Genomic DNA, 12,925 nt, shown 5'->3' on the forward strand with positions numbered 1-12,925 from the left:
TTCCGGGGCTTTTCATTTGAGCCTCTCATACTGTTGCAAACTCATTGCAACTGCACTTTAACCAATACACTCTCAAAACCCACAACTCAAATTTAGAATTGCGTGGGCTTCTGATCCCAAGCTTAATTGACCAGATTCTGTGGGTCCTGCTGACTATGCTACTGTAATATGTCGGGGTTTCTGGTCACAGCTAAGAAAATCAGTCCAGGGTAAAATCACTTAAATCTGGGCCACTTACAGCCCAGGCTATGATTTTTTCTCACTAAGGCAAATCAAACCAGCCACAAAAGTACTTCTGCCAGCCCCACTAGCCAGTCAGAAGCCACACAAGCAAACCCCTAAATTTCCCAGCTATCTCAAAATGCCCTGTGCAGTAGCTTCCTACTCAGGTGAAAGATTTTAAAACCTATTTCACCAAATCCACACAGATTCTTCTGGGCCCCAAAGGATCCAGCCACAGTCCCAGGTCAATATATACTTGGATCTTCACCACACTGAGTGCCAGTCCTTCTAAGATCTAAAATCTAAAGGTTCATTAACAAAGAAAGAAGTTGGTAAGAAAGAAGGATTGTTAAAGTGGTACATGAAGTACATCAATTACAGGGATTGCTGCAGGCCAGCGATGTTATGTGCCGATTCTTGAAAGTCTTTGCAAGCATCCGTTTGGGGGATGGGCCCCCAGTCCAGAAAGACTTAACTCATGAGGGCTGAAAGAACCAAGATTGTCCCTGCCTGGGCCCCTCTTATAGTCTTTTCTGTGCAGAGGGAAAATTCCTTTTTCCTCCCATAGGTCTTGGCTCACCATCTGACCAGTTTGGTTATGTAGCATGTTGCCTTTGGTTGCAGCCCAGGAGGAAAGCCCCACCGTTCCTGAGATGTGTATTGGATGTCTGGGCATCTGTTCCTGTGCTCAGCTTATCACCTGGGCTGGGGAGGAGATCGCACCTCTCATTGTGTACTCTTGGCTCTAAGAGACTTCTAATACAGCTACAGAGCCAATCTCCTTACCTTCACATGCACACATGGCCCTGACATACAAGTCAGACAGACAGACCTGGGGCATCACCAGCTTTCGTTAGACACCTCTTGTGGGCCACCTGGCACAAGGTTCGGTGCCAGTAGATACCATGGTTACGGAAGTGGCTTTCATAATTGACTTAAAAATCCAGTCAGGTCACAAATGTCTGTCAAGTGTGGCATGAGGGGTTCTCTTTCATAGTGGTACGGTATCTGATGGGTGTGGCATGAGGAGGTTTCTGTTCATGGTGGTACAATGGCTGTCAGGTGTGGCGTGAGAGTCTGTCTTTTCGTAGTGGTGTGATCTCTGTTGGGTGTAGCACAGGGTCTCTTGGTTGTTGTAGAAGAAGGTCTCTGTTTATAACAGTACAATGTTGGGTGGGGGGGGCATCTGTAGCAGTACAATGTCTGTCAGGTGCGGCGGGAGTCTCTGTTGGTAGCGGTACAATGTCTGTCAGGTGTGGGGGGGGTCTCTGTTTGTAGCGGTACAATGTCTGTCGGGGGTCTCTGTTGGTAGTGGTACAATGTCTGTCAGGGGGGTCTCTGTTCGTAGCGGTACAATGTCTGTCAGGCATGGGGGTGGTCTCTGTTTGTAGTGGTACAGTGTCTGTCAGGCATGGGGGTGGTCTCTGTTCGTAGTGGTACAATGTCAGGTGTGGCGGGAGTCTCTGGTAGTAGTACAATGTCTGTCAGGTGTGGCGGGAGTCTCTGTTGGTAGCAGTACAATGTCTGTTGGGGGGTCTCTATTGGTAGCGGTACAATGTCAGGTGTGGCGGGAGTCTCTGGTAGCGGTACAGTGTGGGTCAGGTGTGGCGGGAGTCTCTGTTGGTAGCAGTATAATGTCTGTCGGGGCGGTCTCTGTTCGTAGTGGTACAGTGTCTGTCAGGTGTGGCAGGAGTCTCTGTTCATAGTGGTACAATGTCTGTCAGGTGTGGCGCGAGTCTCTGTTGGTAGCGATACGATGTCTGTCGGGGGAGGGTCTCTGCTCATAGTGGTACAATGTCTATCAGGCATTGGTGGGGGGTTTCTGTTGGTAGGGGTCCAATGTCTGTCGGGGGGGGTCTCTGTTCGTAGTGGTACAATGTCTGTCAGGTGTAGCATGAGTGGGTCTTTGTTCGTCGAGATACAGTGTCCGTTGGGGGTGATATGGGGGAAGACTGTTCCCAGTGGCACAGGGTCTGTCAGTTGGGGGTGGTCTGTTGGAGTCTCTGTTCAGTGACATACGGTCTGTCTGGGTGGTACGGGTCCTAATCTATTTGCCCAGGTCCCTAAATGGCCCCTTCAGGGACTGAGCTCACAACCCTGGGTTTAGCAGGCCAGTGCTCAAACCACTGAGCTACCCCTCCCTTCTATAATAGATGGAGATGCACATCTCATAGAACTGGAAGGGGCCTTGGGAGGTCGAGTCTAGTCCCCTGCCCTCTTGGCAGGGCCAAGCACCATCCATTTTTTTTCCTGCCTAAATAGGCATGCCACCGGTGGGGTTCCTGAGAAGGAGCACAGGGGGCTCTGCAGAAGCCAGGTGGTTGCAATATGTCTCATGGCCAGCCTCCTGCTCCCTCCAGTATTTGCTGTTCACCTTTTGGTTCTTGTCCTGGCTTTTGTGGCTGGGACCCCTGGCTTCCCATACAGCTGCCTTGGACGGCGTTGTGGCCCTTCTCCCTGTAGAGTAGCCTTGCCTGGAATGGAACTGCTCCCCGGCCTGCTGCAGGGGCTGCTCTGGGAGTGACACACCTTACCTTGGGCGCTAGTCAGTTGAGAAGCTGTGGCCTTCAGGGGTTCCCTGTTCTCATGTCCATGCCCCCATATGTCCAAGCTGCCTGGGTCCGCCTCCTGCTCCTCCCTTGGTAGCTGGGATCCAGCTTCTAGGCCTTCTCAGTGATTCTGGCCCCTCCCTTGCCCACTGCCCTGCTGTGAAATACGGAGTTTCTGGGGGCTGTGCTTAGAGGGTCAGTAAGGGCAAATAGCTTAGAGACAGCTAAACTGAAAAGGCACCAGACCAGTTACAGAGCACTTCCGTTTGCTACGCTCGCTAACCAGGAACATCACAACCAGTCCCATCAGACACTCCAGTTTGCTTTCACCAGTACCGCTCCCTGAAAACAAATCTCACCAAAGCTGAACAGTAACAGAGAGGAAGCCGTGCTAGTCTGTACACTATCAAAACAAAAAGCAGTCAAGTAGCACTTTAAAGACTAGCAAAATAGTGTGTTAGATGAGCTTTCGTGGGACAGACCCACTTCTTCAGACCATATCCAGACCAGAACAGACTCAATATTTAAGACACAGAGAACCAAAAACAGGAAGCAAGGAGGACAAATCAGAAAAAGATAATCAAGGTGAGCAAATCAGAGAGTGGAGGGGTGGGGGGGAAGATCAGGAATTAGACTGAGTCACTATAGGGGCTCATCTGCATACTTAAAGCTGAACAGGTTCTTCCAATCTCAAAGGATCACCCACATTCCCAGGTCAATGTACATCACCCACATGAGCATGCTAGGCCAGTCCTTCAGAATCGAAAGATTTATTGGTAAAATGAAAGAAGGAAAGAAATTAGAGTTAAATTTAAGAGTTAAAATTGTTAAAGGAATCAAATTATGTACACCAAATGCAAAATTGTCAGTGCAGGTTGGTAGCAGAAATGGAATAATCTGTTGTCTCTGGAATATATTCTCTGTTAGGTTGAACATCAATGCTGTTGGGCCTCAGTTCACAGTAGAGAACCTTCAGAGGTGGTTACCTAGAGTGAAGCCAGGAGTGAAGAAAAGGGATGTGCCTCTAGGGCCCTTTTTATACCCTGGCCCATGTGGAGGGACCCCCATTGCCCTAGCTGTATAAAAGTACATCCCAGGACAGAGTTTGTCATATGCGCATGTCCGTGCCGGACTTCTTTCTTTTCGGGCAGCAGCCATCACTTATGTGCTCATTTGAACATTCACAGCAAAGCTCCTCAGATGTGGATTAGGGACGTAAAATCCAGTTTAATTAGTTAACCAGCTAACCAATTAAATGGCTGTGGTGGGGTGACTACGGAGGCAGCTTCAGCCCAGCTGGGCTGGATCAGCCCTCCTACCATGCACAGGGGCTGCTCTGGCTGGGCTGGAATATTCAGTTGTGGTGCACTGGAGATCAGGGTGCTCTGGCCCAACTAGAGCCTGCTTGCCTCCACCGCTGCCACAGGTGGGAGTTATGACAGAGCAGCTCAGCCCAGGAGAGTGACAGGCACAGACTCTCCAGCAGGTTAGGAGCAGCCCAGGAGTCCGAAGGCATGGCCCTTCCTGCTTGTAAGAGCGGCCCGGGAGTGCCTGCCGCGGGCATGGCCCTTCCTGATTGTAAGAGCGGCCCGAGAGTGCCTGCCGCGGGCATGGCCCCTCCAGCGTGTAAGAGCGGCCCGGGAGTGCCTGCCGCGGGCATGGCCCCTCCCGCGTGTAAGAGCGGCCCGGGAGTGCCTGCCGCGGGCATGGCCCCTCCCGCTTGTAAGAGCGGCCCGGGAGTGCCTGCCACGGGCATGGCCCCTCCCGCGTGTAAGAGCGGCCCGGGAGTGCCTGCCGCGGGCATGGCCCCTCCAGCGTGTAAGAGCGGCCCGGGAGTGCCTGCCGCGGGCATGGCCCCTCCCGCTTGTAAGAGCGGCCCGGGAGTGCCTGCCGCGGGCATGGCCCCTCCCGCTTGTAAGAGCGGCCCGGGAGTGCCTGCCGCGGGCATGGCCCTTCCTGCTTGTAAGAGCGGCCCGGGAGTGCCTGCCGCGGGCATGGCCCCTCCCGCGTGTAAGAGCGGCCCGGGAGTGCCTGCCGCGGGCATGGCCCCTCCCGCGTGTAAGAGCGGCCCGGGAGTGCCTGCCGCGGGCATGGCCCCTCCCGCGTGTAAGAGCGGCCCGGGAGTGCCTGCCGCGGGCATGGCCCCTCCCGCGTGTAAGAGCGGCCCGGGAGTGCCTGCCGCGGGCATGGCCCCTCCCGCGTGTAAGAGCGGCCCGAGAGTGCCTGCCGCGGGCATGGCCCCTCCCGCGTGTAAGAGCGGCCCGGGAGTGCCTGCCGCGGGCATGGCCCCTCCCGCGTGTAAGAGCGGCCCGGGAGTGCCTGCCGCGGGCATGGCCCCTCCCGCGTGTAAGAGCGGCCCGGGAGTGCCTGCCGCGGGCATGGCCCCTCCCGCGTGACAGGAGCGGCCCAGGAGTGCCTGCCGCGGGCATGGCCCCTCCCGCGTGTAAGAGCGGCCCGGGAGTGCCTGCCGCGGGCATGGCCCCTCCCGCGTGTAAGAGCGGCCCGGGAGTGCCTGCCGCGGGCATGGCCCCTCCCGCGTGTAAGAGCGGCCCGGGAGTGCCTGCCGCGGGCATGGCCCCTCCCGCTTGTAAGAGCGGCCCGGGAGTGCCTGCCGCGGGCATGGCCCCTCCCGCGTGTAAGAGCGGCCCGGGAGTGCCTGCCGCGGGCATGGCCCCTCCCGCGTGTAAGAGCGGCCCGGGAGTGCCTGCCGCGGGCATGGCCCCTTCAGCATGACAGGAGCAGCCTGGTCTGCAGTGGCCTGACCCAGGAGTGCTGTGGGCAGGGGCATTCCAGGCAGGTTGACGCAGGCCCCATCTGTGGCACAGTGCCGGCTGGGTGCTCCAACTTGGTTGGAGCAGCTGAGGTCCTGACTGGGCTGGAGCAGCCACCCTTTCCCCTTTCACAGCCCCACACACATCCTCCCCTGCTTGTCACAGGCAAGGGCTACTCAGGTGCGGCTGCAGTGCCCCTGCCTGTGGCAGCCCTGTGTGCCTGGAGCAGTGCTTACCTATGGTGGGCAGGACCTGGAGCAGCCCCCGCCAGTTAAATGGGACCAGTAAGCCTCACTCGTGCATCTGATGAAGCAGGTCTTTGCCCATGAAAGCTTATGCTCCAAAATATGTTAGTCTATAAGGTGCCACAGGACTTCTTGTTGTTCTCAGTTAATCATTAACCTCCCTTCTGTGGATTGGCACAGCCTAAGGTACTTGTCAGTCAAGTGATGCTTTTCACCTGACTGGGAACCCTTGCATGCTTGGCTGGCCAAGTCTGCTGAAGTCTCCCAGAAGCAAACCTTTGAAATGCAAGCCGAGAGCCAATGCTCAGAACTTCACATCCACAAATGATGCATGCAGCTGAGTATCACAAACAGATTCAGCGAATCCCCTGCTTTCAATGAACACCGTGCTTGGCCCACTTTTTGCCAGCTTTGGTGCAGACATATAATAGTGGTGTAAAAGTTTTCGTAAGCTTATCTCACGATCTGGTAACGTTCCACCTGGGTCCCACTTGGGGCTGTGTCCCCTTGCCCTCACCTTTTCTCTGCTTGCAGATGAAGCGGAAGTCGGAGAATGGCCTAGACAGCAGGACCCTGTCCCCTGGCAAGAAGCTCTGCAAGGGATCCGAGTCTAGCAGGTGAGGGGCTGGTGGCAGGTGGGGTAGTGGGGGCTGTCCTGGGACAAGTAGGAAATGGGGTCTGTTGCTGATTTGCAGGGACAGTGACACTCAGCAGCCTGTCTAAGGAAAGGTTTGTTAACTGACAGGGACACCATGTAGAACAGAGCTTGTCAGCACTGAAAAATAAGAGCAGCCAGTCAAGCCCATTTTGGGCAAAACACCAGGGCCCTCCCCTGCCCTCCCCCTGGTCCTCCAGCCCCCTCCCAAGCTCCTCCCCGGCCTTTTCTCTGGCTTCTGGGGCAAAAGGTGTCACCTGGTCGCACCCTCCTCCCAGGACCTCAGTCATTGTTCATGTGCTGGCTGCTGAGGCTGCCTCCTTCCTTGTAAGTTGCACCCAAATTCTCATCACCGTTTAGACATTGGTGCAGTCCCCCCAGGGAAGCTGAGGCGCACACATGGGGCTCCTTTAGGACAGTGAAACTCAAATGCAACATAACAAAGTAAATAAAATCCTCACTTTGTCACAGGGTGCCGCTTACCAGCCCCTGCCCAGTCAGTCTGTGCCCCTGGCTGGGTGTGTTGTGAGGCCTGTGGGCAGTGTGAGAAGGATTCAGTTGGCCCTTGGGGTAAGGGGATCTGGTCGCTGGGGGTTTGCACTGGCAAATGGGGGGGGTCTAAATAACTCCCCCTGCACTTCCCTCCCGGTCTGTCTTCTCTCACCTGGCTGCTCTCTGCGGTACTGGCTTCAGAATGCTGGGCCCCTGCATTCCCAGCCCCACCACCACCTTTGGGGACCTGCGTAACACCAAGTCAGGCCCAGGGCGCCGGCACCGCATCCCGTCGATCGCCCCTCCCCCTGAGCTGCAGGACTGGCTTCGCACCTTTCAGGTGAGGGGTGGCTAATCCCCTCTGCTCCAGGGGAGCAGACACACTAGGTGGGCACAGACTGGGAAGGGTGGTGTGTGGGCAGAAGGTCAGTCGCTGGGGTGCCTGGGCCATGGCAGGATCCCAGGGGAGAGGTATGGTTGCTGGGACAGCAGGGGGGATCACTGGGGGAGAGGGACGGGCGGCAGGGGAGGAGTTTCCCTGAGGGAGGGGGGCAGAGGCTGGGGCAGCAGGGGATGGGGATGATGCTCAGGGGAGAGAGGCAGTGGCTGGGGCAATGGCGGGGTGTTAGCTAGGGGAGATCCCCCGGTGAAGAGGGACTGCTGTCATGGCACCTGCAGGGAATCCCAAGGGACTGTGGCTGCTGGGAAGGCAACAGAACTAGGGGGACACAGAGGGTCAGGGAGCATGACTAGCAGGGGAGCTGGGTGTGGTGGGCACAGAGGGTCGGGGGCACAGCTGTCAGGAGGGTGGTGGAACCTGGGGGTGGGACACAGAGGGCTAAGGGGGACAGTGGAAGTGGGTGAACACAGAGCGTCAGGGAGCAGTGTGACTGGGGGGGACACAGAGGACCGGGGGGGCAGTGTCACTGGGGGGGACACAGAGGACTGGGGGGGCAGTGTGACTGGGGGGGACACAGAGGACCGGGGGGGGGCATTGGAATTGGGGTTGCAGGTGTCTCTGTATGGTGTGTCTCCTGCCCAGAGGTGGAGTGGCCCTGAGAAGCTGTTAGCCCTGGATGAGCTCATTGACCGCTGCGAGCCGTCCCAGATCAAGTACATGATGCAAGTGATCGAGCCGCAGTTCCAGAGGGACTTCATCTCCCTGCTGCCTAAGGAGGTGAGTGGAGGGATGCAGGCACTGGCTGGGGGGCAGAGTGAGAGCTGCTGCCCCCTGACCTGCCCCCTCTGTGCAGCTGGCGCTCTACGTCCTGTCCTTCCTGGAGCCCCGGGACCTGCTCCGGGCTGCCCAGACCTGCCGTTACTGGAGGGTCCTGGCTGAGGACAACCTCCTGTGGAGGGAAAAATGCCGAGAAGAAGGTAGGTGGTCGTCCCCCTCCCCAAACCATTTCTACTCTCCCTGCCCAGCCCAGCCCAGCCCACGTTCCCCTGCCCTCCTCCACCCAGCACCACGCTCTGCTGAGCCATGCCCTTGGCCTTGCTATGTCCGACCCTTGCCCCATCCTTCTGACCCTTGCCCTGTCCTGAGCACCCCCCTCTCCCTGCAGGAGGCAAAGTGGGGCTGGGTACCACAAGCTCCTGGGTCTGTCCTCCTGCTGGGGCTTCCCTGCCCTAGGACTCTTAGCCTGGCCTCTTGTGCACTGTATGCCCTGGTCTCCCTGGTCCCCCACTTTGCCTACCCACTGTCCTCCAAGCCTCATTGCCTTCCCTACCACAGGCATTGAGGAGCCCCTGAACCTGCGTAAGCGGCGCCTGCTGAGTCCTGGCTTCATGTACAGCCCCTGGAAATTCGCCTTCATGCGGCAGCACAAGATTGACATGAATTGGCGCAGTGGAGACCTCAGAGCTCCCAAGGTAGGTGGGTGTGAGCCCTTCCCTGCAGTGGCCTTGTGCCCTGGTCAGCCCCCAACCACCAGGTGAAGTACAGAGTGGGAAGTGCACTCCGGCTGGGCTGAAAATGGGGCTATCCCACGTATGTGGGAAGAGATGAAATGTAGCCCAGCTCGGCGCACGGCTGGAGTGGGAGCTGCTCCGTGCTAGAAGGGCTGCAGACAGAGCAGGAGGGTTGGAAGAGAACACCTCTGTGTGGTCAGTAGAGCACCGCTCAGTAGGCAAGAAGTGCCTGGTTGGGTGAGAAGAGCCCCTGTCAGTGGGGAGTGGTGGCTGGTGCCAGGCAGCATTTCCTGGACATGGGCACAACGTGTAAAATCCCTGCCTGTGAGAGGTGTGAGTGGCACAGAGCTGTAGCAGAGAGTCAGGATCCTGGGGCACTTTCACATGCCGCAAAGCTGGGCCTGTTCACCGCCCCATCTAGACCCAGGGAGGCTGTCTGTCCCACCAGCCTGGAACTATCGTTAAAAGCAGCAACTCCGAAAAGGCTCATGGAACGAGAGGAGCTGTCGGGGAGGGGGATCTGGGTTCGGGGTAAAGGAGCTGTTCAGGCGGGGCGACCTGGGTAGCGGTGGAGGAGCTGTCGGGGTGGGGGGAGCTGTGTTCGGGGTGCAGGAGCTGTCGGGGCGGGGGGAGCTGTGTTCGGGGTGCAGGAGCTGTCGGGGCGGGGGGAGCTGGGTAGGGGGCGAGGAGCTGTCGGGGCCGGGGGATGTGGGTAGGGGGGAGGAGCTGTCGGAGAGGGAGGATCTGGGTTGGGGGTGGAGGAGCTGTCGGGGCGGGGGGACCTGTCGGGGCGGGGTGGTTTGGGCTGGGGCTGGAGGATGTGTCGGGGCGGAGGGATTTGGATTGGGGTTGGAGGAGCTGTCGGGGCTGGGGGATTTGCTTTGGGGATCTTGTTTGGGGATCTGTGTTGGGGCTGGAGGAGCTATCGGGCGGGAGGATCTGGGTTGGGGCTGGAGGAGCTATCGGGCGGGAGGATCTGGGTTGGGGCTGGAGGAGCTGTCGGGCGGGAGGATCTGGGTTGGGGCTGGAGGAGCTGTCGGGCGGGAGGATCTGGGTTGGGGTTGAAACAGTTGTCGGGGCGGGAGGATCTGGGTTGGGGTTGGAGGAGCTGTCAGGGCGAGGGGATTTGGGTTGGGGCTGGAGGAGCTGTCGGGCAGGAGGATCTGGGTTGGGGTTGGCGGAGTTGTTGGGGCGGGAGGATCTGGGTTGGGGTTGGAGGAGCTGTCGGGGCGGGAGGATCTGGGTTGGGGCTGGAGGAGCTGTCGGGGCGGGAGGATCTGGGTTGGGGCTGGAGGAGCTGTCGGGGCGGGAAGATCTGGGTTGGGGCTGGAGGAGCTGTCGGGGCGGGGGGATCTGGGTTGGGGCTGGAGGAGCTGTCGGGGCGGGAAGATCTGGGTTGGGGCTGGAGGAGCTGTCGGGGCGGGGGGATCTCGGTTGGGGCTGGAGGAGCTGTCGGGGCGGGGGGATCTGGGTTGGGGCTGGAGGAGCTGTCGGGGCGAGGGGATCTGGGTTGGGGCTGGAGGAGCTGTCGGGGCGAGGGGATCTGGGTTGGGGCTGGAGGAGCTGTCGGGGCGAGGGGATCTGGGTTGGGGCTGGAGGAGCTGTCAGGGCGGGGTGGTTTGGGTTGGGGCTGTCAGGGCGGAGGGATTTGGATTGGGGTTGGAGGAGCTGTCGGGGCTGGGGGATTTGGTTTGGGGATCTGTGTTGCGGCTGGAGGAGCTGTCGGGCAGGAGGATCTGGGTTGGGGCTGGAGGAGCTGTCGGGCGGGAGGACCTGGGTTGGGGCTGGAGGAGCTGTCGGGGCGGGGGGACCTGGGTAGGGGTGGAGGAGCTGTCGGGGCAGGAGGATCTGGGTTGGGGCTGGAGGAGCTGTCGGGGCAGGAGGATCTGGGTTGGGGCTGGAGGAGCTGTCGGGGCAGGGGGATTTGGGTTGGGGCTGGAGGAGCTGTCGGGGCAGGGGGATTTGGGTTGGGGCTGGAGGAGGTGTCGGGGCAGGAGGATCTGTTTTGGGGCTGGAGGAGCTGTCGGGCAGGAGGATTTGTTTTGGGGCTGGAGGAGGTGTCGGGGCAGGGGGATTTGGGTTGAGGCTGGAGGAGCTGTCGGGGCAGGGGGATTTGGGTTGGGGCTGGAGGAGCTGTCGGGCCGGGGCGGATTTGGTTTGGGGATCTGTGTTGGGCTTGGAGGAGCTGTCGGGCAGGAGGATCTGGGTTGGGGCGGGAGGATCTGTGTTGGGGCTGGAGAAGCTGTCAGGCGGGAGGATTTGGGTTGGGGATCTGGGCTGGGGGTGGAGGAGTTGTCGGGGTGGGGGGATCTGGGTTGGAGGTGGAGGAGCTGTTGAGGCAGGGGGATATGGGTTGGAGGTGGAGGAGCTGTTGAGGCAGGAGGATCTGGGTTGGGGGTGGGGGAGCTGTCAGGGCAGGAGGATCTGCGTTGGGGTCGGAGGAGCTGTCGGTGCAGGGCGATCTGTGTTGGGGTCGGAGGAGCTGTCGGGCGGGAGGATCTGGGTTGGGGTCGGAGGAGCTGTCGGGCGGGAGGATCTGGGTTGGGGTCGGAGGAGCTGTCGGGCGGGAGGATCTGGGTTGGGGTCGGAGGAGCTGTCGGGCGGGAGGATCTGGGTTGGGGTCGGAGGAGCTGTCGGGCGGGAGGATCTGGGTTGGGGTCGGAGGAGCTGTCGGGCGGGAGGATTTGGGTTGGGGTCGGAGGAGCTGTTGAGGCAGGAGGATCTGGGTTGGGGGTGGAGGAGCTGTTGAGGCAGGAGGATCTGGGTTGCGGGTGGAGGAGCTGTCAGGGCAGGAGGATCTGGATTGGGGGTGGAGGAGCTGTCAGGGCAGGAGGATCTGGATTGGGGGTGGAGGAGCTGTCGGGGCGGCGGGATCTGTGTTGGGGTTGGAGGAGCTGTCGGGGCTGGGGGATCTGGGTAGGGGTGTGTGATGGAGTGTGGGGGGTGCATGTGTGAGTCAGGCTGGATGTGAGAGACAAGCAGAGCAACTCCCAGTGGCTAAGGATGACCCTGTGGCTACAACTGGCAGGTAACACCTCTGCCCTGAAAAAAGAGGAGGGAGGAGCTGAGCTGGGTTTTGAATCGGGGGGGCCGCAGTTAGAGGCTTGGGAAAGGGAGAGCTGGAAGGCAGCCAGCCTGAGGAGAGGGAAAGCTGCACCCTACAGGGGCACCCCTCGGGGTCTTCTCCCCAAGACGGGTTGGAAGGAGTCTCTGGCTGCTGTACTGACGCTTCTGTGAGAAACTGGGCATCTGTTGCCTAATAAACCTCCTGTTGTACCTGCTGAGTGAGAGTCACTCCTGCCAGCGGGCGGGGTGCAGTGCAGAGGGACCCCTGAACCCCATCACACTGGCATCAGAAGTGGGATGCACGGCACCCACAGATGAGCTCCCAGCAGTGGCTGACTGAGCGCAAGAGAAGGAAGGAGCCTCACAAGAGCCAGAGGGGGAACAGAGCAATTCCTACAGCTGCTGCTGGTGAGTGGATACCTTGGGAGACAGCGGGGAGATGGATTATACCCGACTCCTGAAGGCAGAGGTAGTGGGGCTGTGCAGAGAGAGGGGCCTGACGGTGGGGAAGGCGACCAAGGCCCAGCTGATTGCCCAGCTGGAAGAGAGTGACCGATCCGGGGGGACGGAGCCTGTCCCAGCAGAAAGTGGCCAGTCACCCTCGGGAAGCGTTTCGGATTCTCCGACAGGAGTGGGGGCTCGATGCCTTCAGACACACACGGTGCCGCCAGGTCGTGCTCAGCTAGCGGTGGTCCATCGCGGGCAGAGTCCCCTGCCGCAGAGCTGCGACGGCTGGAGCTCGAGGTGAGATTAAAGGAACTGGAAGCCCAGGAACAGCAGAGGGAACATGAGCGCCAGCTACAAGAGAGACAGCGGGAGGAGAGAGAGCGAGAGCGGGAGCACGAGCGGGCCATGGCGGAGGCGAGACGCCAAGAGGCCCCAGCTGCGGTAAGCGGGGAGAGGGCCAGACGGCTCGGGGTGGCCAGTCACTTGGAGACGCGCGTGCTGGTCCAGTGTCAGGACCCAGGGGACATGGACGAGTTCCTTACCGCCTTTGAACGAGCCTGTGAGTTG

The 12,925-nt window shown here is 59.5% G+C and overlaps 1 protein-coding gene across 1 annotated transcript in view; it reads left to right on the plus strand.

The window, feature by feature from the left end:
* LOC142020952 (F-box/WD repeat-containing protein 7-like) overlaps positions 1–12,925 on the plus strand; it is a 49,173-nt gene that overhangs the window by 26,237 nt on the left and 10,011 nt on the right. The window contains exons 4-8 of the mRNA XM_075009306.1: positions 6,322–6,404; positions 7,136–7,274; positions 7,977–8,111; positions 8,188–8,311; positions 8,670–8,806. Of these exons, the coding sequence (XP_074865407.1) occupies positions 6,322–6,404; positions 7,136–7,274; positions 7,977–8,111; positions 8,188–8,311; positions 8,670–8,806 (618 nt within the window). The remainder of the gene's footprint in view (positions 1–6,321; positions 6,405–7,135; positions 7,275–7,976; positions 8,112–8,187; positions 8,312–8,669; positions 8,807–12,925) is intronic.

The sequence above is a fragment of the Carettochelys insculpta genome, chromosome 1, assembly GCF_033958435.1.
Source record: "Carettochelys insculpta isolate YL-2023 chromosome 1, ASM3395843v1, whole genome shotgun sequence".
Lineage (NCBI taxonomy): Eukaryota > Metazoa > Chordata > Testudines > Carettochelyidae > Carettochelys > Carettochelys insculpta.